This window comes from Halichoerus grypus, chromosome 2, assembly GCF_964656455.1.
Source record: "Halichoerus grypus chromosome 2, mHalGry1.hap1.1, whole genome shotgun sequence".
Lineage (NCBI taxonomy): Eukaryota > Metazoa > Chordata > Mammalia > Carnivora > Phocidae > Halichoerus > Halichoerus grypus.
This window is the reverse complement of record NC_135713.1, coordinates 189,632,063-189,657,191: the sequence shown is the minus strand read 5'-3', so window position 1 is coordinate 189,657,191 and position 25,129 is coordinate 189,632,063. Positions and strand designations below refer to the sequence as shown.

The window sequence follows — 25,129 nt, the reverse complement described above, 5'->3', positions numbered from 1 at the left end:
TACCTTATCCTCTGAATTCTCTTTCCCAGGGACAGCTAGTTACCCATTTCTTATTTTTTTCAGAGTGATTTCATTTGTATGCATGCAAACATATTATTTTCTCTCTCTTTTTCCCTTCCCAAAGAATGTAGTACATTATACACATAATTCTGTATCTTACTTTTTGTCACTTTATCTCAGTAAACACTTCGTGTGAATATGTTTGTCTCATGTTTTTGTGTGTGTTTGTTTTTAAGATTTTATTTTTAAGTAATCTCTCTACACCCAACCTGGGACTCGAACTCATAACCCTGAGATCAAGAGTTGCACATTCTTCCGACTGAGCCAGCCAGGCACCCCTGTCTAGTTTTTTTTTTTAAGATTTTATTTATTTATTTGACACAGAGAGAGAGAGGGAACACAGGCAGGGGGAGTGGGAGAGGAAGAAGCAGGCTTCCCGCCAAGCAGGGAGCCCGATGCGGGGCTCGATCCCAGGACTCTGTGATCATGACCTGTGCCGAAGGCAGACGCTTAACGACTGAGGCACCCAGGCTCCCCCCTGTCTAGTGTTTTTTAAGATCTGCATAGTATTCTAGGCGATGGATGCCATCATTTATTTAGATTTTTCTTTTTTAAGTACAATCTACCCCCCCAATGTGGGGCTCAAACTCATGACCCCAAGATCGAGAGTCACATGCTCTACTGGCTAAGCCAGCCAGGTGCCTCTTGCTTTTAGTTTAGTTTTTTTTTTTTAATTTTAATAATTTATTTAATCTAATGATAGTCATAAACTGCAGAATCTAAAGACAGAAAACAATGTTGTGGTAAATATCCTCATATTTGTCTTTGGGCACATATGAATAAATCTGTACATCTATACTTTTAATGTTTTAACCATCCTATGCATACGGTTTAGAAATGTAGCTTTTCAGTTAACAGTGCACATTCTTTTTTTTCTTTTTTTTTAAGATTTTATTTATTTATTTGACAGAGAGAGACACAGTGAGAGAGGGAACACAAGCAGGGGGAGTGGGAGAGGGAAAAGCAGGCCTCCCGCGGAGCAGGGAGCCCGATGCGGGGCTTGATCCCAGGACCGTCAGGACCTGAGCCGAAGGCAGACGCTTAATGACTGAGCCACCCAGGCGCCCCAGAGTGCACACTCTTCTTCTGAAACTTTAATTCTGGGGACAAATCTAGCTATGTCATTAAATGAAACTCCAGTCTGTCACTTGGGCAGGTAGGAATATTACAACTCCCCACCCTCACCCAGTGCCTACCACCCACTCAGTTTTTTTGAAAGCTTGCTGTTCATATACCTATGATGCTAGGGCCCAGGTTCCATTAATTTCAACCACTCCAGTCCTAAAGCAACAGGCTATTTTGTGTCCTTGGGCAAGTGGGGGCAGGAGCTGTTTTTGGTTTCTGTATTGTTCCCTTGGATAGGCTGCTCATTGATGCTTCTGTTTGAGGTGTCTGTAGGAGCCGTTCTCAGAGTGTGGTCCACAGATCCCTGAGGGCCCCTGAGACCTTCCACAGGGGGTCTTTGATATCAAAGTTATTTTCATAATGTTATTTGTGTCTTTTACTTAGTTGGAATTTACATCTAACACTAGTTATTGTATGTAGTGCACTCACAGAAAGAAAAACTGACTTAAGAATGTCCATGATAGGTGGTACCTGGGTGGCTCAGTCATTAAGCGTCTGCCTTCAGCTCAGGTCATGATCCCAGGCTCCTGGGATCCAGCCCCCCCTGGGGCTCCCTGCTCAGTGGGAAGCCTGCTTCTCCCTATCCCACTCCCCCTGCTCGTGTTCCCTCTCTCGCTGTGTCTCTCTCTGTCAAGTAAATAAATAAAATCTTTAAAAAAAAAAAAAAATGTCCATGATACAATAGTAAACAATATTAGTTTCTTTCCCTTTCAACTCTGGAGGATGTGCCTTTTTTGATATTCTGTGATGAAATGGGAGGCAGGCATAAAGCACTTCTGCACTCAGAATTATGGTGGTTGTCTCAGGGAAGAGCTCTTGTGGGAACATTTCAGTTATAATCTCAAACTAGCTGCTTTTTTTCATGAAACACAGTTTTTACTTTGAAAGAATGACAGACAAACCAACTGGAATGTTGGTAGACATTTCCTCAAAAATGAAAGAAGAGAAGCTGTCTCTTCAAGGAAAACAACTGGCAATATTTGTTGCCAATGATAAAATTTAAGCTTTCGAGTGAAAATTAGAATTTGGGGAAACTTGAGAGAAAAATTGTGAGTTTGATGGCTTTCTCATATTAACAAATGGAATTTTTTTAGTAAAACAAATGTGATTTTTTGATAGTTTATAACAAAATGTGTCGACATTTGGAAAGTCTGCGTGTCTCTGAGAGAATGTTTTCCAAATGATTAGTGCACGACATTACTAAATCATGCTTGGGGAAACACTCTATTCAAAATGCCGGGTAGACTCATGGATCTCATTGCAGCTGAGTATGAAAAGTTAATTGAGATCCAAAGGCATGCAATCCACATTGCATCTGATCTTTAAGAAATTACCACTTGTTGAATTTTGGTGTAGTGTTAAGGAATATCCAAAATTATCTGTAAAGGCTATTAAGATACTCTCCTCCCTTTTCCAACTAGTGTGAAGTCAAGTTTTCTTCATCAAAGCAACATACTGCAACAGATTGAATGCAAAAGCAGATGTGAGACTTCAGCTGTCTTCTATTAAGCCAGACAATAGAGAAATTTCTAAAACTTTTAGTGTCACTCTTTCCACTAATTTTTTTTTTGTTTTGGAAAATATAGTTATTTTTCATAGAAATGTTATTTATGTTAACATATAATAGGTTTATTATTTTTTAAATGAATTAATATTTTTAAAATTTCTGTTTTAATTTTTTTTCTTTTTTTAAAGATTTCTATTTATTTTTTTTTGACAGAGAGAGACAGCAAGAGAGGGAACACAAGCACAGGGAGTGGGAGAGGGAGAGGCAGGCTTTCCGACAACAAGCTGGGAGCCAGATGGGGGCTCAATCCCAGGACCCTGGGATCATGACCTGAGCCGAGGGCAGACGCTTAATGACTGAGCCACCCAGGCGCCCCTCTGTTTTAATTTCTAATACAGTAAATATTGGTAGATATAACCTTCATAAATAAATGCTCTTTGAGGTCCTTATTTTTAAGAATATAAAGGGGTCCTGACAGCAAAAAGTTTGAGAACTCCTGGTCTAAAGATTTTAGTACAAGAACCTCCAGGATACTTGTTTAGAAAAGAAAAAGAAGATTTTATGGTTTTGACCCAGGAATCTGATTTAATAGATCTAGGGTCATTTTAACAAGTAGTCAGGTATTTTTTTTTTTTTTTTTTTTTTTAAGATTTTATTTACTTATTTGACAGAGTGAGAGATAGCGAGAGCAGGAACACAAGCAGGGGGAGTGGGAGAGAGAGAAGCAGGCTTCCTGCCGAGCAGGGAGCCCCATGTGGGACTCAATCCCAAGACCCTGGGATCATGACCTGAGCTGAAGGCAGACGCTTAACGACTGAGCCACCCAGGCGCCCAAGCAGTCAGGTATTCTGATGTAGGTGGTCCTTGGCTTGAGACATGATGCTCTAAAGAACCATAAGCTATAAAGTCTTTTTTCAGATTAGCAAAGTCATGTCCACAGGGTTTAGAAATCATTGTTGTTTTGGACATAAAGGTAAATGGTAGACATGTAGTTTACTGAGGAAAAAATGCTTTGGAGATTCTTTTTTCTTTCTTTTTATTTATTTATCTTTTAAAAGATTTTAAGTAATCTCTACACCCAATGTGGGACTTGAACTCACAACCCCAAGATCAAGAGTCGCATGCTTAGGTGCCTGGCTTGCTCAGTTAGAGGTGCATATTGCTCTTGATCTCGGGGCCCCTGGATATTTCTTTTTATTCTGTTTACTCTTCTTAGTATTTACGGACCTTAATATTAATCAGGGGTGGATTATGACTATCAAAAAACTCATGACTTTACTAGATTAATGTTCAGTCTTGTTTCATTGATAAACAGTACATGAACATATTAAGACAGTTTCTGACTGCTTTGATTAATTTCAGACATGTCTTTATAATAAGTTTCAGACATGTCTATTTCAGACATGTCTTTTTTTAATATTATTTCTTAAAGAATTTATTTACTTAATTGTTTTAGAGAGTGAGCGAGAGCGAGGGGAGGGGCTGAGGGGGAGGGAGAGTGGGACAAGCCGACTCCAGAGCCCTACACGGGGCTCAATCTCATGACCCTGAGATCACGACCTGAGCCGAAATCAAGAGTTGGATGCTTAACCAACTGCGCCACCCAGGCGCCCCTTCAGACATGTCTTCATAATAAAGTTAACTTTCATTTATTACGTGTAACATAAGTAAAATTCTTATTTTCCTATATTGCTTATATAACCAATTCAAGGAGGAATTTACTTGTCAGAGATCACACAGTAGAGATAAGACTTACAAACAGATCGTTTATCTCCACTAGCCTGGGAATTTGGAAGACTCCAAGTTTGTGTTCTGGCTGTACCATTATCTTTGTGATCACTTAACATTTCTGTCCTTATCTGTAAAACGGGAACAACAACCCATTTGATAGAATTGTTACAGTATCTTGGCCACCTCAGGGTTCTCTTTGGTTGAGTGCTTGACTGGGAAATCCAATGTGAATTCATGCTTCAGGCCAGGTTCTGTCTGGGTGTGATTCTAAGTATTTATTCTTTCTCTTTCTAAATAGTGTCTACTACCTCACATTGTTGGGTTATAATTTCATGAGTAATTGAGCCTTTTCATAAGTTCTTATGTAGACGCTGATGGATAAGATCAGTTCTTTTCTGGGTGCTTACATCATGCAAAACTACAATGTACATGAGGTGACTTATTTTTCCAAGTATATTATTCATTTTGAGAAGACTTAATAGAAAATTTTTTTTAATTGGGGAGGTAGCTCATCTATCTGGAATAAAATTTAAGCTCTGTAGGTCAGATTTATCTTTATTTATTTATTTATTTTTTTTAAGATTTTATTTATTTATTTGAGAGAGAGAGAATGAGAGAGAGCACATGAGAGGGGGGAGGGTCAGAGGGAGAAGCAGACTCCCCGCCGAGCAGGGAGCCCGATGTGGGACTCGATCCCGGGACTCCAGGATCATGACCTGAGCCGAAGGCAGTCGCTTAACCAACTGAGCCACCCAGGCGCCCGGTCAGATTTATCTTTAAAAATCCTTTTCATAAAGCTCAACTCATACACTTTAAAAATTAATAGATTATATATATATATATAAAATTATATATATATTTTTAGAGAGAGAGAGAGCATGCACAGGGGTGGAGGGGAGGGGCAGAGGGAGAGGGGGAGAGGGAGAATCTTAAGCAAACTCCAGGCCCAGCACAGAGCCCAACAGGGGGCTCAGTCTCATGACCCTGAGATCATGACCTGAGCTGAAATTAAGAGTTTTGGATCTTGGGGCACCTGGGTGGCTCTCTCTCAAATAAATAAATAAAATCTTAAAAAAAAAAAGAGTTTTAAAAAAAAAAGAGTTTTGGATCTTAACCGACTGAGCCACCTAGGCGCCCCTATAGACTATATATATATTTTTAGAGCCATTTTAGATTCATAGGAATATTGAACAGAAAGTATAGAGTTCCCATATACCCTCTCCTCTCTCTCCCCACAGTTTCTCCAATTATTAACATCTTGCATTAGTGTAGTACATTTGTTACTGTTGATGATCCAGTATGTATTTTTTTAAATTTTTTATTGTTATGTTAATCACCATACATTACATCACTAGTTTTTGATGTAGTGTTCCATGATTCATTGTTTGTGTATAACACCCAGTGCTCCATGCAATACGTGCCCTCTTTAATACCCATCATCAGGCTAACGCATCCTCCCAGCCCCCTCCCCTCTAGAACCCTTAGTTTGTTTTTCAGAGTCCATCGTCTCTCATGGTTCCTCTCCCCCTCCGATTTCCCCCCCTTCATTCTTCCCCTCCTGCTATCTTCTTTTTTTTTTTTTTTTACATATATTGTATTATTTGTTTCAGAGGTGCAGATCTGTGATTCAACAGTCTTGCACAATTCACAGCACTCACCATAGCACATACCCTCCCCAATGTCCATCACCCAGCCACCCCATCCCTCCCACCCCCCACCACTCCAGCAACCCTCAGTTTGTTTCCTGAGATTAAGAATTCCTCATATCAGAGTATGTATTTTTTAAATCTCTAGACCAAGTGGGCTCAAACTCACGACCCAGAGATCAAGAGTCGCACACTTCACTGACTGAACCAGCCAGGTACCCCATGAGCCAAAATAGATACATTATTATTAACTAAAGCCCACAGTTAACATTAGAGTTCACTTTGTTATACATTCTATGGATTTTGACAGATGTATCCACCATTACAGCATCACATAAAATAGTTTCACTGCCTTAAAAATCCCCAGTGTTCCACCTATTCATCCCTTTCCCAAACCACGGTAACCAGCTTATTTTTACTGTCTCCATAGTTTTGTCTTTTGTCTTTGTTGGAATTATACAGTATGTAGCCATTTCAGATTGTCTTCTTTCACTTAGCAACGTTCTTTCAAATCACCCCATATCTTTTTGTGGCCTGATAGGCGCATTCCTTTGTATTGCTGATTAATATTGCATTGCCTCTATGTACCACAGTTTGTTTATCCATTCACCTATTAAAGGACATCTTGATTGATTCCAAGTTTTGGCAGTTATGAGTAAAGCTGCTATAAATATTTGTGTGCAGGTTTTTGTGTAGATACAAGTTTTCAACTAATTTAGGTAAATACCAAGGAGCATGACTGCTAGATCATATGTTAAGAGTATGTTTAGTTTTGGGGCAACTTGGTGGCTCATTCGGTTAAGTGTCTGACTTTGGCTCAGGTCATGATTTTGGGGTCGTGGGATCGGACCCTGGGTTGGGCTCTGTGATCAACGGAGAGTCTGCTTGTCCCTCTCCCTCTGCCCCTACCCCCACTCATGTTTTCTCTCTCTCTCTCTCAAATAAATAAATAAAATCTTTTTTAAAAAAAGGGTATGTTTAGTTTTATAAGAAACTGCTAAACTATCTTCCAAAGTGCCTGTACCATTTTGTATTCTCACCAACAATGAATGAGAGTTCCTGTTGCTCTACACCCTCACTAGCATTTGGTGTTGTCAGCATTTTGGATTTTGACCATTTTAATAGGTGTGTAGTGGTATCTCATTGTCACTTTAATTTGCAGTTTCCTAATGGTATATGAAGTAGACCATCTTTTCATATGCATATTTGCCATGTGTATATCTTCTTTGGTGAGGTGCCTGTTCAGATATTTTGCCCATTTTTAAATTGGGTTGTTTTCTTATTTTTGAGAGAGTTTTAAGAGTTCTTTGTATACTTTGGATATATTTAATTTTTCTTCCTTGAAACTTTTTTAATTGGCACAAATTTCTCTCCTAGAATTCCAGCTTATACAGAAACAAACTTCGGAATGCTTCTGGTTACTATACTGAGGACAGGGAAATGAAGTACTTACCTCCTCCACCCCCCAGATTTAATTTTCAAATTCTCCTGAGTCCAGATGGGGCTGGCCAGAGGGCTATAGTCCAGAGTATAGATTTAAATACTGATCTTTATGGTTAAAGTAATCTCTCTGCCCTTACATATAATACTGGCCCCAGGTAGATTGGAATAGTGGAAAAATACTGGAGATTTCTAAATCTTTTTTGGGAGAAAAATCACTATTTCTAGAGGTCATTCTTCTAGGGCCCTTTTAAATTGCCTTTTTGGGGGGGGGTATGTGTCAGATTAAGGGACAAAAGTCTGAAGATACTCTTCCAGGGGGTCGTTTCTTCTAGGGAGAAAAGTAACAAGAGTGAGTGCCTATGTGATTCTCTTGGTGGATTTGTCTTGGGGTTCAGAAACATTAACCTAATTGAAGGAAGGACTAGGTATGGTGGGCTGGAGTGTCACCAGAGACTTTTGCATTTACCACATTGAAAGGATGCTGTCACCATTTTGCTCACCCTTTAAGTGGTATTGGACACAGTTGAACACATTTTTTCTTAAAACACTCTCTTGGTTTCTGTAACAACATATTCCCTTGGTTTTTCTTCAGTCTTGCTGGTCTTTCCCAGTTTCCTTTCCTGGTTCATCCTCTACCTGAACACTAATGTTTGAAGGGTCCCAAGCCTCTGGGGCTTTCTTTTCCTTCCTTTTTCTATATTCTGTCCTCAGGTTATCTCATCCATTACTTTAGCTTTTTTTTTTTTTTTTTTTTTTTAAGATTTTATTTATTTATTTGAGAGAGAGAGAATGAGAGAGAGAGCATGAGAGGGGGGAGGGTCAGAGGGAGAAGCAGACACCCTGCCAAGCAGGGAGCCCGATGCGGGACTCGATCCAGGGACTCCAGGATCATGACCTGAGCCGAAGGCAGTCGCTTAACCAACTGAGCCACCCAGGCGCCCTCCGTTACTTTAGCTTTAAACATCATCTCCATTCTGGTGATTTCCAAGGGTGCCCAGGCCTCTCCAGGCTCCCAATTCCTGTGTCCTGCTGCTCACTTGACATTTCCCTTCGGACAACTTGTAGTTGTCTGTTTATCTTGTCTAAAACATAACTCTTAAACTTTCTCACCAAAGTTTGTGCCATTCTCCCCACCCAGTTTCCCCCCATCTAAATATAATGGCATCATCATCTACCCCACTGTGCAAATCAAAAATCTGAGAATATCCTTCATTCCCTTCTTTTCTCATACCTCTGCTTCTCTTCAATTATCTGCAAGTCCGACCTAAAGTTTTCTTAAATTCCTGTTCTTGTCTCACCCTGACTTCTGTTCTAGCTCTGTGGTAGACTGGATGTCCTGAAAACCCTCCTGTGCAGAACAACAAAAAATGTTGCATAAACTGAAATCTTCAGTGGCCAAAATCAAATGGAACCTCACTAAAAAAAGGGAGAAGGCACCTGCTTATAATGGGGCTGGGAGTGCAGCATTTACCTATCTCTTTACCAAGGATTTTTTAAAAATATTTTATTTATTTATTAGAGAGAGCACACAGGAGTGGGGAAAGGAGCAGAGGAAGAGGGAGAGGGAATCTCAAGCAGACTCCGAGCTAAGCATGGAGCCAGATTTGGGGCTCAGTCTCACGACCTTGATATCATGACCTGAGCCAAAATCAAGAGTTGGATGCTCAACTGGCTGAGCCACCCAGGTGCCCCTTCACTAAGGATTTTTAGTTTAAAGGGTCTTGGTGAGGAGTTGGAACAGCCAAGTCTCCCAAAAGAATTCCTAAGCATAGGCCTGCCCATTTTAACATTTAAAGATTTTTTTTTTTTTTTTTTTTTTTATTTATTTATTTGAGAGAGAGAGAATGAGAGAGAGCAAGCACATGAGAGGGGGGAGGGTCAGAGGGAGAAGCAGACTCCCTGCCGAGCAGGGAGCCCGATGCGGGACTCGATCCAGGGACTCCAGGATCATGACCTGAGCCGAAGGCAGTCGCTTAACCAACTGAGCCACCCAGGCGCCCTCATTTTAACATTTAGATCTATACTATCTTTTTGGTCCTGGAAACTTCAAGCTGAGATTTTTTTTTTAAGATTTTATTTATTTATTTGTCAGAGAGAGAGAGAACAAGCAGGGAGAGCGGCAGGCAGAGGGAGAAGCAGGTTCCCCGCTGAGCAAGGAGCCCAATGTGGGATTCGATCCCAGGATCTTGGGATCGTGACCCGAGCCGAAGGCAGACACTTAACCTACTGACTGAGCCACCCAGGCATCCCTCCAAGCTGAGATTTTAACACCAAAAGGTCTGTTTTCCTTTAGAAGCCAGGACAGATAAGTTCTTTCCTCCAAGATGCCTTCCCTGACTTATCTAAAGTTTGCCAGCCTGACCCCAGCCACTCACTATCCTGTCATCTTTACTGCTCTTATCGTAAGTAGTAATTACTTCCTTATTTACTTGTCTGTCTTCCGTGTCTCCTGTCTCGAGGAGCAGAGACCTGTCCTGTTCACCATTCCATACCTTACCCTTGGTTCCTGATGGTGTGTTTTTCTTTTATGAATGAACAGCTGGATGAATGAGTCAAGTAAGGAGGTTCCTTCTGAGAGAAGATAAAATGATGTTACCTAAATTTTATTTTGGTATTAGGCATTTCACTTAGAAAACATAATTATAATTTTTATCCAAGTAATGCATACAAGTAATTTAGAAATTGAAGAATACGGGAAAACTTTTGTTGAAAACGACAGTCCTCTGTCCTGCACCTCCTTACTTCCAACTATTGCTCTCCAGACTGCTACTTTCCAACTATTTTTGCCCACTCAGAATTTTAGATACTGTTTGACTTCCTATTATCATTGGTGAGGATGTGTTTCTTTCACCACCGCTGTTCCTTCCCATCCCTCACAATGGAGTGGTCATAAGTTTTAAGCCACTGTAGCAGAACCACTAATCATGTGTTTTATTTTGACTAAAGATTGTTCACTGGTAAGCCAAGAAGTGTTCTATGGTTATGTTTCCTTTCATATACAAATACTTGTCTTTTTTTCTGGAGTTGATACTTTTATTTTTAAAAACTTGCTTAGTTTTCTTATACCTATTCCCAACTTCCCCCAAGTGTTCCAGCAGGTTTCTCAAATGCCTGGCAGTTTGCTTCAAATGCTTAAAACACATTGGCAATCTAGTCTTTATGTTCTTGGCAATCACCCCCGCTGCCCACCCCCCATCCTGCTGCAATCAAGTTCTCCTATGTTGGAGTCCCTCTTTCCCAGATCCCATGTCTTCCTCTTTCTAGCTTTGCTACTTCATTTGTTGAAGCACATATTCCAGTAACATGCTATCGAGAAAAGGTGCATGGAAACTCAATTTTTTGAAAGTTGAGTATCTGAAATATCTTTATTCTTTCTAAGCACTTGAATGATCATTTGAGCATTGAATCATTTGTTCATCATTTTGAAGGCATTTTGGCTCAATTATTGGCTTTAAATCCTTCAGTGTTTGTGTTGAAAGTCCAATGCTGAAGTGCCTGGGTGGCTCAGTGGGCTAAGCGTCCGACTCGGTTTTAGCTGAGGTCATGATCTCAGGATCGTGGTGTGGAACCCTGCGTCGAGCTCCATACTCAGTGTGGAGTCTGCTAGGGATTCTCTCCTTCTCCCCCTGTCCTCCAGCCCCCCAATAAATAAGTAAATAAAACCTTAAAAAAAAAAGTCTGATGCTGTTCTGATTTCTGATCCTCTCTGAGAGACCTAGTTCTTTTCTCTGGAAGCTTGTATAACTTATTTATTCCCTCTGTTAAAACTTCACAGGATGTGCCTTAGTGTGGGTCAATTTTTATTCATTGGATTGGGTAGTAGATGGGCCCCTTTCAACCTGGAAAGGGAAGTTCTTACTCTTTATTTGATATAATTCCCACCTTACCCTTTTTCCCTTCTATTTCTCTGGGAATCCTCTTGGTCAGAAATTGAATCTTCTGGACAGATCATCAGAGTTTTGTTTTGTTTCCCCTCTGCTTCTATTTTACATCTTTTTTGTTCTGGAGTATATTCTAGAAGGTTTCCTTGGCTCTATCTTTCAACCCATGTACTTAATTTTAAATTCTGGCTGCCGGTTTCAATTTCAGGAGCGCTTTTTCACTTGTCATTTTCTTCATCTTCATTTTCATCCTAATCCTGTTTAACGTGCATAAATTGTCTCTCCAAAGATACTATTTATAGTTTTATGATTGTTTTGTTTTGTTTTGTTTTTTAAGTAGGCTGCATGCCCAGCATGGAGCCCAACCCAGGGCTTGAATTCACGACCCTGAGATCAAGAGCTGAGCTGAGATCAAAAGTTGGTTTCTTAACCAACTGAGCCACCCAGGCACCCCTAGTTTTGCAAAATTTTTATATGCTCCTAGCATTCTCTTGGGTTCCTCTTGTGTTCATCCCTCTCTACCTCTCTCTCTTATGTTGGAGGTTTTCTTCAAAAGTGTATTAATTCTTAGGGGCACCTGTCTGGCTCAGTTGGTAGAGCATGAGACTCTTGGTATTGGGGTTGTGAGTTCAAGCCCAAGCCCCATGTTGGGCTTAGAGCTTGCTTTAAAAAAAAAAAAAGTGTAGTAGTTTTTATTTCTCAGTTCAGGCTGGTCTTCTGTGCCGATTGGGCTTCACTGTGGGGTGACTGGGGAAAGCCCTGGCTCCTGGCATTCTGGGAGCTGATGTATGTAGCTTCTTACCGAATCTCTGTTGTTTTAGTTCAGTGACTCTCTTGTCCTCAGCTGTGTCTGGTATCCCCGGCTCCGTACTTGGCTTTCTCCAGACAGTGAGTACTTTTGTCTCCTGTGGGTTCAGAGAGAGGTAGTTATTTGGAAAATCTCAATTATACAAATTTTTCAACCAGCTCTCTTCTTTTCAGCCAAACCTTTCATCCAAACCTGCCATCAACCATACCTACTCCCTGTAACTTTGAGCTTTTGGGGGGTCATACGCATACCTCTGGCTGGAAATCCCTTCTGCAAGCACTTACTATTCAGTTTTCTCAGCTGTGCTAGGTCAGTGACCCTGTCTCCACTTGCTGGATTCCAGAATCTATTGACATCTTTTGTCCACTGTTATACCATTTTCCATTCTTTGTCCTTGTGGGTTTATACCCATTGCCCCTGCTTTACCATCACTTTAGTAAGCTTTTGAGTCATGGTTAACCAGGAGATCCGTGTCATGTTCTCTTGAGCTCTTCTGTGTTTGCACATGCTATTCCCTGTGCTGGGACTGGGCACCCCTTCCTCCGTAGCATTACCACCGGTGCTTGTAAAGGATCGTCCTTCCCATGTCACACCATTCCATTTACACGCAATTATCTTGTTACATGTATGCTTTTCTTTCAAAACTGTATCTTTGTTGACACTAGGGACCAGACTGCACAACTCCCAGGAGCACCATTTGCCTTGTTGTTTTGGAGTTACATTCCAGGGGTACCCCCTGAAGTTGTGTATCCCTCTTGCTCTGGTAGGGACTATGAATTCTCCAGTTTGGTGTTCCCCACAGCTTGGCAAAAGCACCTGGTAAAAAGGCACTCAGGTGTTTAGAGTGACACCTCTACATGAGGCCACCTCAGTGTCACAGGTAGGTCAGAACACTTGTGGGGTGGGGATGTAATATCTACCAGGGGGACCCTAGTTAATAAGACGATGTTGTATATGTGAAAGTTGGTAAGGGAGTAGATCTTAAAGTTCTCATCACAAGAAAAAAACATTTGTGAGTATGTGAGGTGATGGATGTTAGCTAAACTTGTGGTGATCATTTCATAATATATACATATATCAAACCATTATGTTGTACAGCTAAAAGTAATACAGTGTTATATGTCAATTATATCTCAGTAACACTGAGAAAAAAGGAAAGAAAGCCTCTGAGAAATGCTGTATTTGGTTTCCGTGCATTTTTATCTAGCGAGGTCACAATTATGTGATACTTTTTTTTTTTTTTAATCCCAACAACAAAATACTTCTCTTTGAGAGAATAACAAGTATGACCCTCTTTTTCTGCCTGGATAGATGATTTTTCTCTTTGCAGTCACATGTCTCTTCCCCTCTAACCACATTTTTCCAGTTATAAAGTTTACGGCTCAATGCACTCCTTGCCTCTTAAGTCATAGTGTGCTGGAAAGACCGTAAACCAAGTCAAGAGGCTGCCCTTTTGGATATTATTCCTGATGCTCACGTCAGTCTGTTTCCATGTCTGTAAAGTGAGGAGGTTATATTTTAAGAGCTCTTAAACAACAACAATCACAAACATGTTTTTTGTTATTGAGTTTGAGTCCAAGTGTCTTGAGGGTAAAGCATTGAAAAGCAGACAATTGATTTACTGTGTTAAGAAGTTTGCTGTTGGGGTGCCTGGGTGGCTCAGTCCTTAAGCATCTGCCTTCGGCTCAGGTCATGATCCCAGGGTCCTGAGATTGATTCCCGCATCAGGCTCCCTGCTTGGTGGGAAGCCTGCTTCTCCCTCTCCTACTCCCCCTGCTTGTGTTCCTGCCCTTGCTATCTCTCTCTCTCTCTCTCTGTCAAATAAATAAATAAAATCTTAAAAAAAAAAAAAAAAGAAGTTTGCTATTGACTCTAGGTTGGGTCTTAGACCTTTTACTTTGGGAGTATCTCAAAATAAACTTACTCATCCAAGTGGTTTTATGTTTTATGAGATTTATCATTTCAATGTCTACCCATCAATATTAAGTTAGGGTGGGGCGCCTGGGTGGCTCAGTTGGTTAAGCGACTGCCTTCGGCTCGGGTCATGATCCTGGAGTCCCGGGATCGAGTCCCACATCGGGCCCCCTGCTTGGCAGGGAGTCTGCTTCTCCCTCTGACTCTCCTCCCTCTCATGCTCTCTCTCTCTCAAATAAATAAATAAAATCTTAAAAAAAAAAAAATATTAAGTTAGGGTGTAATTTCTTAGATTCCCAAATTCTACCAAAAGGCACATGTCATGAAATATCTTCTTTTAGATGGCAGGGTGCAAAAGTCTCATTATTGCAATTTAAGGAGAAACAATTGTACTTTATATCAGTTTAGCTTTTTATTTTCTTAAGATTTTAAAAATTTATTTCCCTAAGTAATCTCTAAGACCAACGTGGGGCTCAAACTCAAATCCCTAGTCACATGCTCTACCAACTGAGCCCACCAGGAGCCCCTAGCTTTATATTTAAAAACATTTTTCTTTTGAGGCTTAACATTTTAATATAAATTCTTCTGTTGGGAAATGTTATATATTTGCTTGTCACTTACAGTAAATCTGTATGAATTATTGCACCTGTGTGCTCATGCTGAAGGAAGACCAGTGGTTAATTAGCTTCTTAAGGTATTTCAGGCTTCTCTGTGCTAGAAGTATGTTACAGATTTTTTAATTATTTTTTATTTTTTGATTTATTTTTTAATTAAAAAAAAACTATTTGAGAGAGCACAAGGGGGGGGAGTGGGAGAGGGGTGGAGGGAGAGGGAGAGAGAGAGAATCTCAAGCAGACTCCATGCTGAGCGCAGAGCCCTTATGGGGCTTGATCCCACAACCCTAGATCATGACCTGAGCCGAAACCAAGAGTTGGATGCTCAACCGTTGGAGCCACCCAGGTGCCCCTGTTACAGGTTTTTTAAAAAAAACTTATTTTCAGTAGGGCCTGTCTCGTAAAAAAAACTTATTTAATTTTCATTCATTTAGTCAACAAATATTTGAGCATCCTCTAGGCACTGGGGAAGGCAGTGAACAGAAGAAGGCCTTTGCTCTGATGGAGCTTACCTCTCTAGCCGGTGGTGGTGGAAGGAGTTAAAAAAGAAATACATGGTGTATTAGAGGGTGCTGAGTACCATGAAGAAATATTCAGCAGGGGTAGATATGCTGTCTTCGATGAAGTGATGTGAAGGGGTGTTTGTGCAGAGGTCTGAATGACGTCAGAGAGCAAGCCATGCAATAGTCTAGGGAAGAGCTTTCCAGGGAGGCATGGTGTGTTCCAGAAGCAAAAAGGGGACCTGTATGAGCAAAGGGGAGAGCAGTGGGAAAGGAGGTCAGAGAGGTCTCCAGAGGCAAAATGGGTCATGTGGTGGGCTGAGGTAGGAGTTTGGACTTTTTTCTGAGTGGGTTTCGAACAGAAGAATGGGATGGTGGGACTTCTATTTTGAAAGGATCTGTAATGTGGAGACTAGACTGTGGCAGGACTAGAGCGAGAGCACTAAGACCAGTTAGGAGTTTAGCACATTGGTGGCAGCAAGGTAAGAGGTGGCAATGGCTCAGATTAAGATTGTAGCAGCAGAGGAGACGGTGAGAAGTGCTCACATTCTAGATACATTTTCAAGGTAGAGCCAACAGGACTTGTTAATGGATTGGATGTTGGAGGGAAGAGGAGGAGAAGAGAGATTGGAGTCAAGGCTTATTTTAAAGATTTTTAGCCTGAGCCTGTGCAAAAATGGAGTTGTCATTTGCTAAAATGGGGAAGTTGGCCAGGAGAGGCCTTTAATGAGGGGGTTGGTGTGGGGTACATTAAATTTGAGCTCCTCATTAGACATCCAAGTGGAGATGCTGAATAGGCAGTTAGGTATGACTCTGGAGCTCATGAGAGGGGATAGGGCGAGGGATGTAAATTTGGGGATTGTCAGTGTGTAGATGTCATTTTGAAGGAGGGGGATTGGATCAGTCACCTAAAAAGTGAGTGCGCAGAGGAAAGAAGAGATTTACTATTAAAATAGTTTTAACAGTGGGACGCCTGGCTGGCTCAGTCGGAATAGTATGCGACTCTTGATCTCAGGGTCATGAGTTTGAACCCCATGTTGCATGTAGAGATTACTTAAATAAATAAAGCTTTAAAAAATAAAATAGTTTGGGGCGCCTGGGTGGCTCAGTCGTTAAGCGTCTGCCTTTGGCTCAGGTCATGATCCCGGGGTCCTGGGATCGAGCCCCGCCTCGGGCTCCCTGCTCGGCGGGGAGCCTGCTTCTCCCTCTCCCACTCCCCCTGCTTGTGTTCCTGCTGTCGCTGTGTCTCTCTCTGTCAAATAAATAAAATCTTTAAAAAAATAAAAAATAAAATAGTTTTAACAGCAAATCCTTTTCCTTTAAAACTACACATTCTTTTCTCATGGAAGTTAGACTCTCTATGAAGATGATATTCTATCACTATTTAGTAAAAATGTTCTAGTCACCAAATGCAATAAACCCCTCAGATTCAGGGGCGCAAAGCAGCAACCATTTTTTTATGCTCACAGATGCTGTGGGCAGAAATTCAAATAGGCACAGCAGGGGTGGTTGCCTTTGCTGCACAGTGTTGGGAAGACTTGAACATCTGGGGCACCCATCATCTGGAGCTGCTTCACTCACATATTTGATGCCTGGGCTGGGATGAGTCAAAGGCTGATCTCAGCTGGGACTGCAGACCAAGTGCTTCCATGTGGCCCCTGGTGCCTTGGGCTTCACACAGGGTGTTGGCTGGGTTCTGGGCAATGAGCCTTCCAAGAGAATCAGGAGGAAGCCTTGGAAGTTGCATATCGACACTTCTGTCTTACTCCGTTGGTTGGAGCAGTCATGGCCTTAGCCAGATTCAAGGGGAGGAGACAAAGACCTCTTGTCTCAACTGGAGGAGTATTAAAGAAATTGGGGCCATGTTTTATAACCACCACAAATACCCTTTGAATTTGAGGTTCTGCCCCCAAACCATAGTTACTTTGGAGGAAGGAGTTCTAACACAGGGTCCATGGATATGTGTTCTCAGCCCCAGTTGTACATTGCTGCATGCTAAGTGACCAGGATTACCTTAATATCTCTTTTAGGGAAAGTGACATGAATAAACTTGGGAAAAGGTTCTTGCTTCTCTCCAATAAATGGTGAACTATATTATGGGTCTGTGATACTGAGGTTTAGAAATTTAAGTTCCCTTTTGCTGGTTTATTTCAATTTCCTGTCTTTGAAGAATATTAATAACTTACTAGCGTTCCAGATCAGTGGATGTTTTTTCAACTCTTATTTGGGTTTTTTCCAAAGATAAAATATCTGCAGGCTTCTACCAGCAATTTGCTCTTCTTCTCTTTTCAGTTGCCCTCAAGCCTGGAAATTTTGACATGATGTTCGCTTGCCCAATCTACAGTTGTTTCTCAAGGGTTATATTCCTTCTGTTTTAAAAAGTTGGCAGCCTGGGTGATTCAGTTGGTTAAGCATCTGCCTTTGCCTCAGGTCATGGTCTTGAGGTCCTGGCATGGAGTCCCACATCAGGCTCCCTGCTCAGCAAGGAGTCTGCTTCTCCCTCTCCCTCTATGCACTCTCTCAAATAAATACATAAAAATCTTAAAAAACAACAAAAAAAAAAGTTGGCGACCTACCTCTGATCCCTGTGAGGGTGAGGTCCTCAGCATTTGCACATTGGAAGGATGCTTTGCTTCTCTCCAGAAAAAATTCTAGATAACCAGTCATCCAGGGTAGAGCTGATCTTGTTTCCTTGGATGCAGTTATCATATTCGTGTCCTGCTTTTCAGTATTGTGGCCATCGGTAGACACTTTTGCCATGGGAGGTGGTATTTATGTCTGTGTGCACATGTGAGGTAAGTCCTGTTTTCTGCCCTTTTTCACAGGTGGGGAAACTGAGGCACAAAGAGGCTAACTGGTCGGCAGGCACCCGCTCCCCTACCCCTCAGTGGCGGCGCCTGGATCCATGCTCGAGGCACAGCACTTGATTTTGCATATTTTGGTTTTCAGCCTAAGAACAATGCAGTCATCAGAGGGGTTTGAAGGAGGGGAGTAGCAAGATCAAGCCTGTGTCCTAGAAAGGGCTCTCTACTCAAACCGTGGAAAATGGACTGGCAGGAAGCAAGCAGATGTGGGGAGACCAGTAAGAGCTCTTGTCATGGCTCTGAGCTTTCTGGCTGGCTTTCTTTTCTCTTTGACTCCTTTTCTGAGGGGAGGAGAACGGGCAAGTTGGGCAGTTGGCGTGCAAGCCCCAGACCCTTGTTGTTAAATACTTCTGCTGCAGCCTTTATTCTTGGGTCGCAGCAACCTTAATGTCTTGAGGGAATTGAGCCTTTTCTCTAATTTACGGACTGAATAGTCTCTGGAGGCCGTCCAGCCCAGGGGCTCTCCCAGTGTTGGAGGTACTGCTGCGACATTTCTCAGGGCGGACATTTAACCTCCATTTGAACACCAAACCCAACAGGAGCCTGGGAGGTTGTTCCTTACTCCTCCCTTTGTCTGAATCCCCTTTGCCCTTCAGTCACCAAGCCCCGTCATAGCTCCCTCTTCCATCTCTGGAAGATGTCCACCTCAGAACAGCTCTGGGGCTGCTACCCAGCTTCTGGCCACCGCCAAATCTCACCTTGATTATTGCTGCCGGAGGGATCTTTCTGAAATGTCAGTCAAATTGTCACCAGTCTGCTGAAACCTGGTCAAGTGTTCATATTTCTTAGTATGGCTTACCCAGGAGCCTTCTCCAGCCTCGTCTCATGCCATAGTCTTTATACAGTCATTGCAGTGTGGTGCTCCATTACACCTGCCTGGGCCCCATCCCTGGAGATTATTATTCAGTATATCAGGAGTAAGGACCAACATCTGGCTTCTGAAAGCCCCTCTCAGGTGATCCTGATGATCCGGATCCTGATCTCCGCTCTCATTCCAGGGTCCTCAATCTGGCCACACAGTTAGCATTGTCCGAGGAGATTTTAAATATTGAAACATGGGTCCCTCCCTCAGCAATTCAGATTTAACGAATCTGGTTTGATTTCCCAGGCATCTCTACCTTCAAAGAAAAAAAATTGCAGCCAGGATGGAGTACCTCTGCAAGCAGAGGGAATACTCCAGAGGGCAGAATCGGGGGTAGGTCTTATGGGGAAGCAGATTGATTCTGGAGTGTTTTGCCCTTTCATGTACAGATCTCCACATATTTGAAGAGCTGCTCTTCAAATTATCTTCCCCTCCCCTACCACACTTCCTGTTCCCCAAGCCTTCTTGCTGGGCAGAATGTTCAAGTTCTCAGACTCCTCACACCCTGATTACCACTCCTCCCTGAATATGTTTGTTTTTTAGTCGTGCCATTTAAATTGTGATACGTTTAGAGATTCATTCTAGATATGAGCCTGGTTACAGTGGGACGGATAGCTTCTTTAATTCAAACACTGTATGTGGCTGTTTAAAATGCCATAAGATCGGGGCACCTGACTGACTCAGTAGAGTATGTGACTCCTGATCTCAGGGTCATGAATTCAAGCCCCATGTTGGGCAGAGAGCTTACTTAAAAAAAAAAAACCCAAAAAACCCATAAGATCACATTGGCTTGATGTCATGACTGACTCATGGGCTACTTAAAGATCAATGAAAACTCCCACTCTAGCTCAATGGTTAAAAGCAGGAATTCTGAAAACAGACTGTTTGGATTAGGATTCCAGCTCCATGACATTACTACCTGATGACTTTGGGTGGATCACTTAAAATCTGTACTTAGGTTCCTCGTCTGTAAAACGGGAATAAAAATGTATCTATCTCATAGGGCTGTTGTGAGGATGAAATAAGTAAGTAAAATATGTCAAGTGCTTAAAACAGTGCCTGGAACATAGTAAATGCTATATAAATATTAGTGATAATCATTAGTTATTTGTCCTGCTCTTAAACCAAGGTTCTTACTTTCCATCTTTTTCTTTCATTTGGGTATCACTTAGTGTTTTTCACCTTTAGTCTTTTTAGGACCTGGAGCTATCCTTAGGTGAACTGCCTGTGGAGATACTTGATCAGAGCACCACCCAACCCTTCTGTTCTTCTCTCTTCCCCTTACACATACACACTAAATCACAGCGTTACAAACTTCCTCCCTCAGGAGACGATACAAAGACCCATTAAAATGCATGCATTTTACATGGCAGGAAAGCTGACTTAGCATTTACCATGGTTAATCTGATGAATTAATCTGTTTCCCTGGGCATTGAGGAAATGGATTTAGCATAAGAAGTACCGATGAAAGGAATGCTGTGGGAGGAAGGAACAATCCAGCACTACGAGGCACCCAGCACCACCTAGGAGAGATGCTGTATATCCATTATTATTATTATTATTATTATTATTATTATTATTATTAACTTGTACAACAGTCTTTCAAAAGAATGATACTTCCCCATTTTACTGAAGAAAAAGCCTGTTCAGTAGTCAAGTAATGTCCTTAAAAGAAATAGCTGATAAATGGCAGGCAGGGTTTGGACCCAGGCCCATCCCCTGTGAATGTCTCTCCCGTGTCCTTGGCCTCACACCACCCTGCTTCGGTGGAGCGTGTCTGGTCCGGGTAGTGGAAGTGTCACAAAATGGGGAGGCCATGTGACACACCAATTTGGTCTGTTTTGTGGTTTTTATCTAGAGCTCAGACCTGTTCTCAACCAGCTTTAACCATAAGCTGCACACTCAGTAATTGACAAAGCGCATCTACTTGTGTTACTTTCAGTTTAGAAGGAATTATGTTTATGTTGTTGCTCCTCCTTTAATCTGAAATATTTGTGCCAGATATGGTGCCGATGCCAAATCAAGTATGGAGAATACATCAATTTTTTAAAGATTTTATTTATTTATTTTGAGAGAGCAAGAAAGAACGTGAGTATGAGAGCGCGAACAGGAGGAGGGGCAGAGACAGAGGGACAGAGAGAGAATCCCAAGCAGACTCCGCACTGAGTGAGAAGCCCAATGCAGGGCTCAGCCCCACAACTGTGAGATCATGACCTGAGCTGAAATCAAGAGTCAGATGCATAACCAACTGAGCCACCCGGGTGCCCTGAGAATACATCATTTTAAAAAAAATTCCTTAACACTATTAGATTTGACATAATTGGAGACCTTGGCAATTCATAGTTCACAGAATCCTTTTGGATAGCTGGAGGAGCACTAGATTCTGAGTAGTTCTTGGAAGTTTTGTTTTTAAGACCTTTTTTTTTAAGTAGGCTCCAGGCCCAGTGTGGAGCTCAATGTAGGGCTTGAACTCACAACCCTGAGATCAAGATCTGAGCTGAGATCAAGAGTCAGACGCTTAACCAACTGAGCCACCTAGGTGCCCCATTGTTTGTTTTTGGTTTTTTTTTAAGATTTTATTTATTTATTTGACAGAGAGAGAGACAGCAAGAGAGGGAACACAAGCAGGGGGAGTGGGAGAGGGAGAAGCAGGCTTTCTGCTGAGCAGGGAGCCCGATGGGGGGCTCGATCCCAGGACACTGGGATCATGACCTGCACCAAAGGCAGACGCTTAACGACTGAGCCACCCAGGGACCCCATGCCCCATTGTTTTTTAAGATCTTGATTGTTCTTCATGGGTCAGAGCCCTAGATCTTTTTCCTTTTTGCTGTTCACGTTCCGGGCACTATTTATCTGTTAAAGTTAACTGTGAATCTGATACATTTTATTCCCTGTGTTTCTGGATAGAGATTAGATAACTATAAGAAGGTACTGCTAGAGGTAAGATCTTATGGCATATTAGGATTTAGAATAGAAAAAATAAGGTGCTTGGCACAAGATTCTTTAACTCTACCAAGAGTTAAAGTGAGATAAGAGGAGGTGAGGGATAATAGACTTTTGGGTTGAGAATGTTCCAGAGTGTTATTAAAAACTCCTTTCTCAGGGCGCCTGGGTGGCTCAGTCGGTTATGTCCGCCTTTGGTTCAGGTCATGATTTCAGGGTCCTGGGATCGAGCCCCACATCAGGCTCCCTGTTCAGTGGGGGATCTGCTTCTCCCTCTCCCCCTTGCTCCTGCTTGCTCTCTCAAATAAAATAAATAAAATCTTTTAAAAACTGTCCTTTTCCTCACTTCTCTGAGCTCTACTCCCCAGTAATTTAGTACTTCATCCATATATTCAATTTTGCCACATTAGTAGGGAACTATAATTCACGTTCCCTTAAATCTCAATGTCCATTTTTACAAGGAAGAGTTGGTTTCTGACTTTAAAGCAAATCCTATTATTTGTAATTAAATATATTTGAATATTACAATAACTGTAGTTGGATTGGGTGCTCAACTGTTAATATTTTCTCTTCTTAGGAAATCAAAATTAGATTTATATATAAACTTCCTATTATAAAGGCAAACACCTGGTCTTAAACCTTATAAAAGTACTATTTGGATTTGTAAGCAATAAAATTGTATGTTTACTATACAAGCATACTTTTTTTTTTTTTTTAGAGAGAGAGTGAGAGAATTTAAAGCAGGTTCCACGCCCAGTGTGGAGCCCCACGTGGGGTTTGATCTCACAATGCTGAGATCATGACTTGAGCTGAAAGCAAGAGTCAGGCACTTAACCAGCTGAGCCACTCAGATGGCTCCCCCAGGCATACTTATTTTGAATTATCTTTTTCTAATTTGAAATTCCAGAGTCTTAATGTTTAAGGTAATTATGAATGGTTAAATTATCAGTGGTTAGGCGCGCCTGGGTGGCTTAGTCAGTTAAGTGTCTGCCTTCGGCTTGGGTCATGATCTCAGGGTCCTGGGATCGAGCCCCACGTCTATCCTCCTGCTCAGCGAGGAGTCTGCTTCTCCCTCTCCCTCTGCCCACCCCGACTCATGCTCTTTCTCTCTCTTTCAAATAAATAAATAAAATCTTAAAAAAAAAATTATCAATGGTTAAATAGTTAAAACTGTAATATTTAAATATGGGCTCCCTGCTGTTCATTATGCCTTTTGTCATCCTACGATGAAAATTTCATGAAGGTTGAGTGTCTTTCTCTAGCATTAATTGCCTTTTACTTTTCTCTTTTTTTTTTTTCCTCCCTAATTTACTTTATGGAGCTTGCAAATCTAAATAATTTTGTGGCCCTTGATGAGATTAGCAGGATTAGATTGAAAACACTAATAGAAACCAAATAGCTGTTTTGTGGGCTTTGAACAAAAATATCTTTTCATAGAAAAGTGTTTACTATATATTAAACTTTTTAAAAAATTTTATTTATTGGAGAGCAAGAGAGAGCGCATGTGCGCATGAGCGGGGGGAGGGGCAGAGGGCAGAGGGGAAGCAGGCTCCCTGCTGAGCAAGGAGCTCCATGCTTGACTCGATCCCAGGACCCTGGGATCATGACCTGAGCTGAAGGCAGACGCTTAACCGACTGAGCCACCCAGGAGCCCCTATATATTAAACTTTAAAAGAGAATATAAAGCTATAAAATTACTATGATCCCAGTGTTTTAAGATTTTTTTTTTTAGGTAATCTCTACACCCAGCATGGGTCTTGAACTCACAACCCTAAGATCAAGAGTTGCATGCTTTCTACTGACTGAGGTAGCCAGGCAACCCTAACATTTTAAAAGAGATAAAATATATGTGTACACTCTGAGATAGATTAAAAGGAATTGCATGGACTTGTCATTTGTGGTTCTGGAGAGTGGGATGGTAAGATATGGGTGATTTTATCTTTCGGGGTTTTTTTTTCATATTTTTCCAAATTTTCTATAATGAACATTATTACTTTTATGATCTTTAAAAATTTCTTCTTTTTTTAAGATTTTTATTTATTTATTTGAGATGGAGAGAGAGAGAGAGAAGGCACAAGCAGGGAGGAAGACCATAGGGAGAGGGAGAAGCAGACTCCCTGCTGAGCAGGGAGCCTGATGCAGGGCTTGATCCCAGGACCCTGGGATCATGACCTGAGCTAAAGGCAGACACAACCAACTGAGCCACCCAGGTGCCCCTAAAAATATTTTCTTTTTTTTTTTTTTTAAAGATTTTATTTATTTGGCAGAGACACAATAAAAATATTTTCTTAAAGGGGTGCCTGGGTGGCTCAGTCAGTTAAGTGTCTGACGCTTGCTTTCTGCTCAGGTCATGATCTCATGGGTTCTGGGATCAGTCCACGTCAGGCTCTGAGCTCAGCGAGGAGTCTGCTTGATGATTCTCTCCCTCTGCCCCTCCCCCCACTCTCTCTCTCTCTCTCTCTCTCTCTCTCTCAAATAAATCTTTAAAATATCTTCAGGGTGCCTGGTCGTAAAAGGACTAACTATAGAAATTAGTGCAAGACTGTTTCTGTTACTTTGTACTTTGGTTGCCTTAGTCACTGGGCCTTTCCTGACAGCAAAGAGGGACTTAGTAGAGGCAATAGATAAAATATGGCTTTGTTCTATTTATAATATAGGTATTTCTAATACAAAGTATGGCTAACACCCAAAGGAGAATCATGTGACAAGGTGGAACAGAAATTATCTTTAGATCACTTTCTGTTCTGGATTGTTGTATGCGCTAGGGTTTCATCTCTCTCCTCACTTTGGCCCCTCACCCCACTGCGCCTGTCGTAAATCCACTAGTGCGTGGATGTAAAGTACAAATCTTAATTTAAAACGAAGTTTTATGAAATGATGTAATGAATCCCTTTTGTGAGGGGCCCTGATTTGTGTTTCTCAACACATCTCTTGGTTTCCTTAGAATGCAGTATATAAATGAACACCGTGACTTTGGACAGACTTTTTAGTGATCTTTACAGTAATAAGTTCCCCATCAGACAATAAGCTGTTTGCTTTATGACTTGTTGGTAAGTTATCCCCAAGGGGTTGAGAAATTCCTGTTTTGAAAAGTCCGGAAAGTCTTTGGTGACTTGCTGTTTCATTTTTATTTTTCTTTTCTCTAAATTTGTAGAAAACAGGATCACACTTACATTCCCTTTATATGCTACCATCTGCTGTCTGCTAGCCTAAAGTTAGCACTCACCTCTG

General features: G+C 41.5%; 1 protein-coding gene across 4 annotated transcripts in view; it reads left to right on the top strand.

Annotated features, from left to right (window-relative positions):
- Positions 1-25,129, top strand: part of STAT3 (signal transducer and activator of transcription 3) — a 70,254-nt gene that overhangs the window by 8,701 nt on the left and 36,424 nt on the right. For 3 of the 4 annotated variants that reach the window (XM_078065749.1, XM_078065747.1, XM_078065748.1), the window contains exon 1: positions 18,292-18,311. The exons of the other annotated variant lie outside the window; for it this stretch is intronic. In XM_078065749.1, coding sequence (XP_077921875.1) covers positions 18,298-18,311 — 14 coding nt within the window. In that variant the 5' untranslated portion in view covers positions 18,292-18,297. Of the gene's footprint in view, positions 1-18,291; positions 18,312-25,129 lie in introns of those variants that run through there. 4 annotated transcript variants of the gene reach the window in all.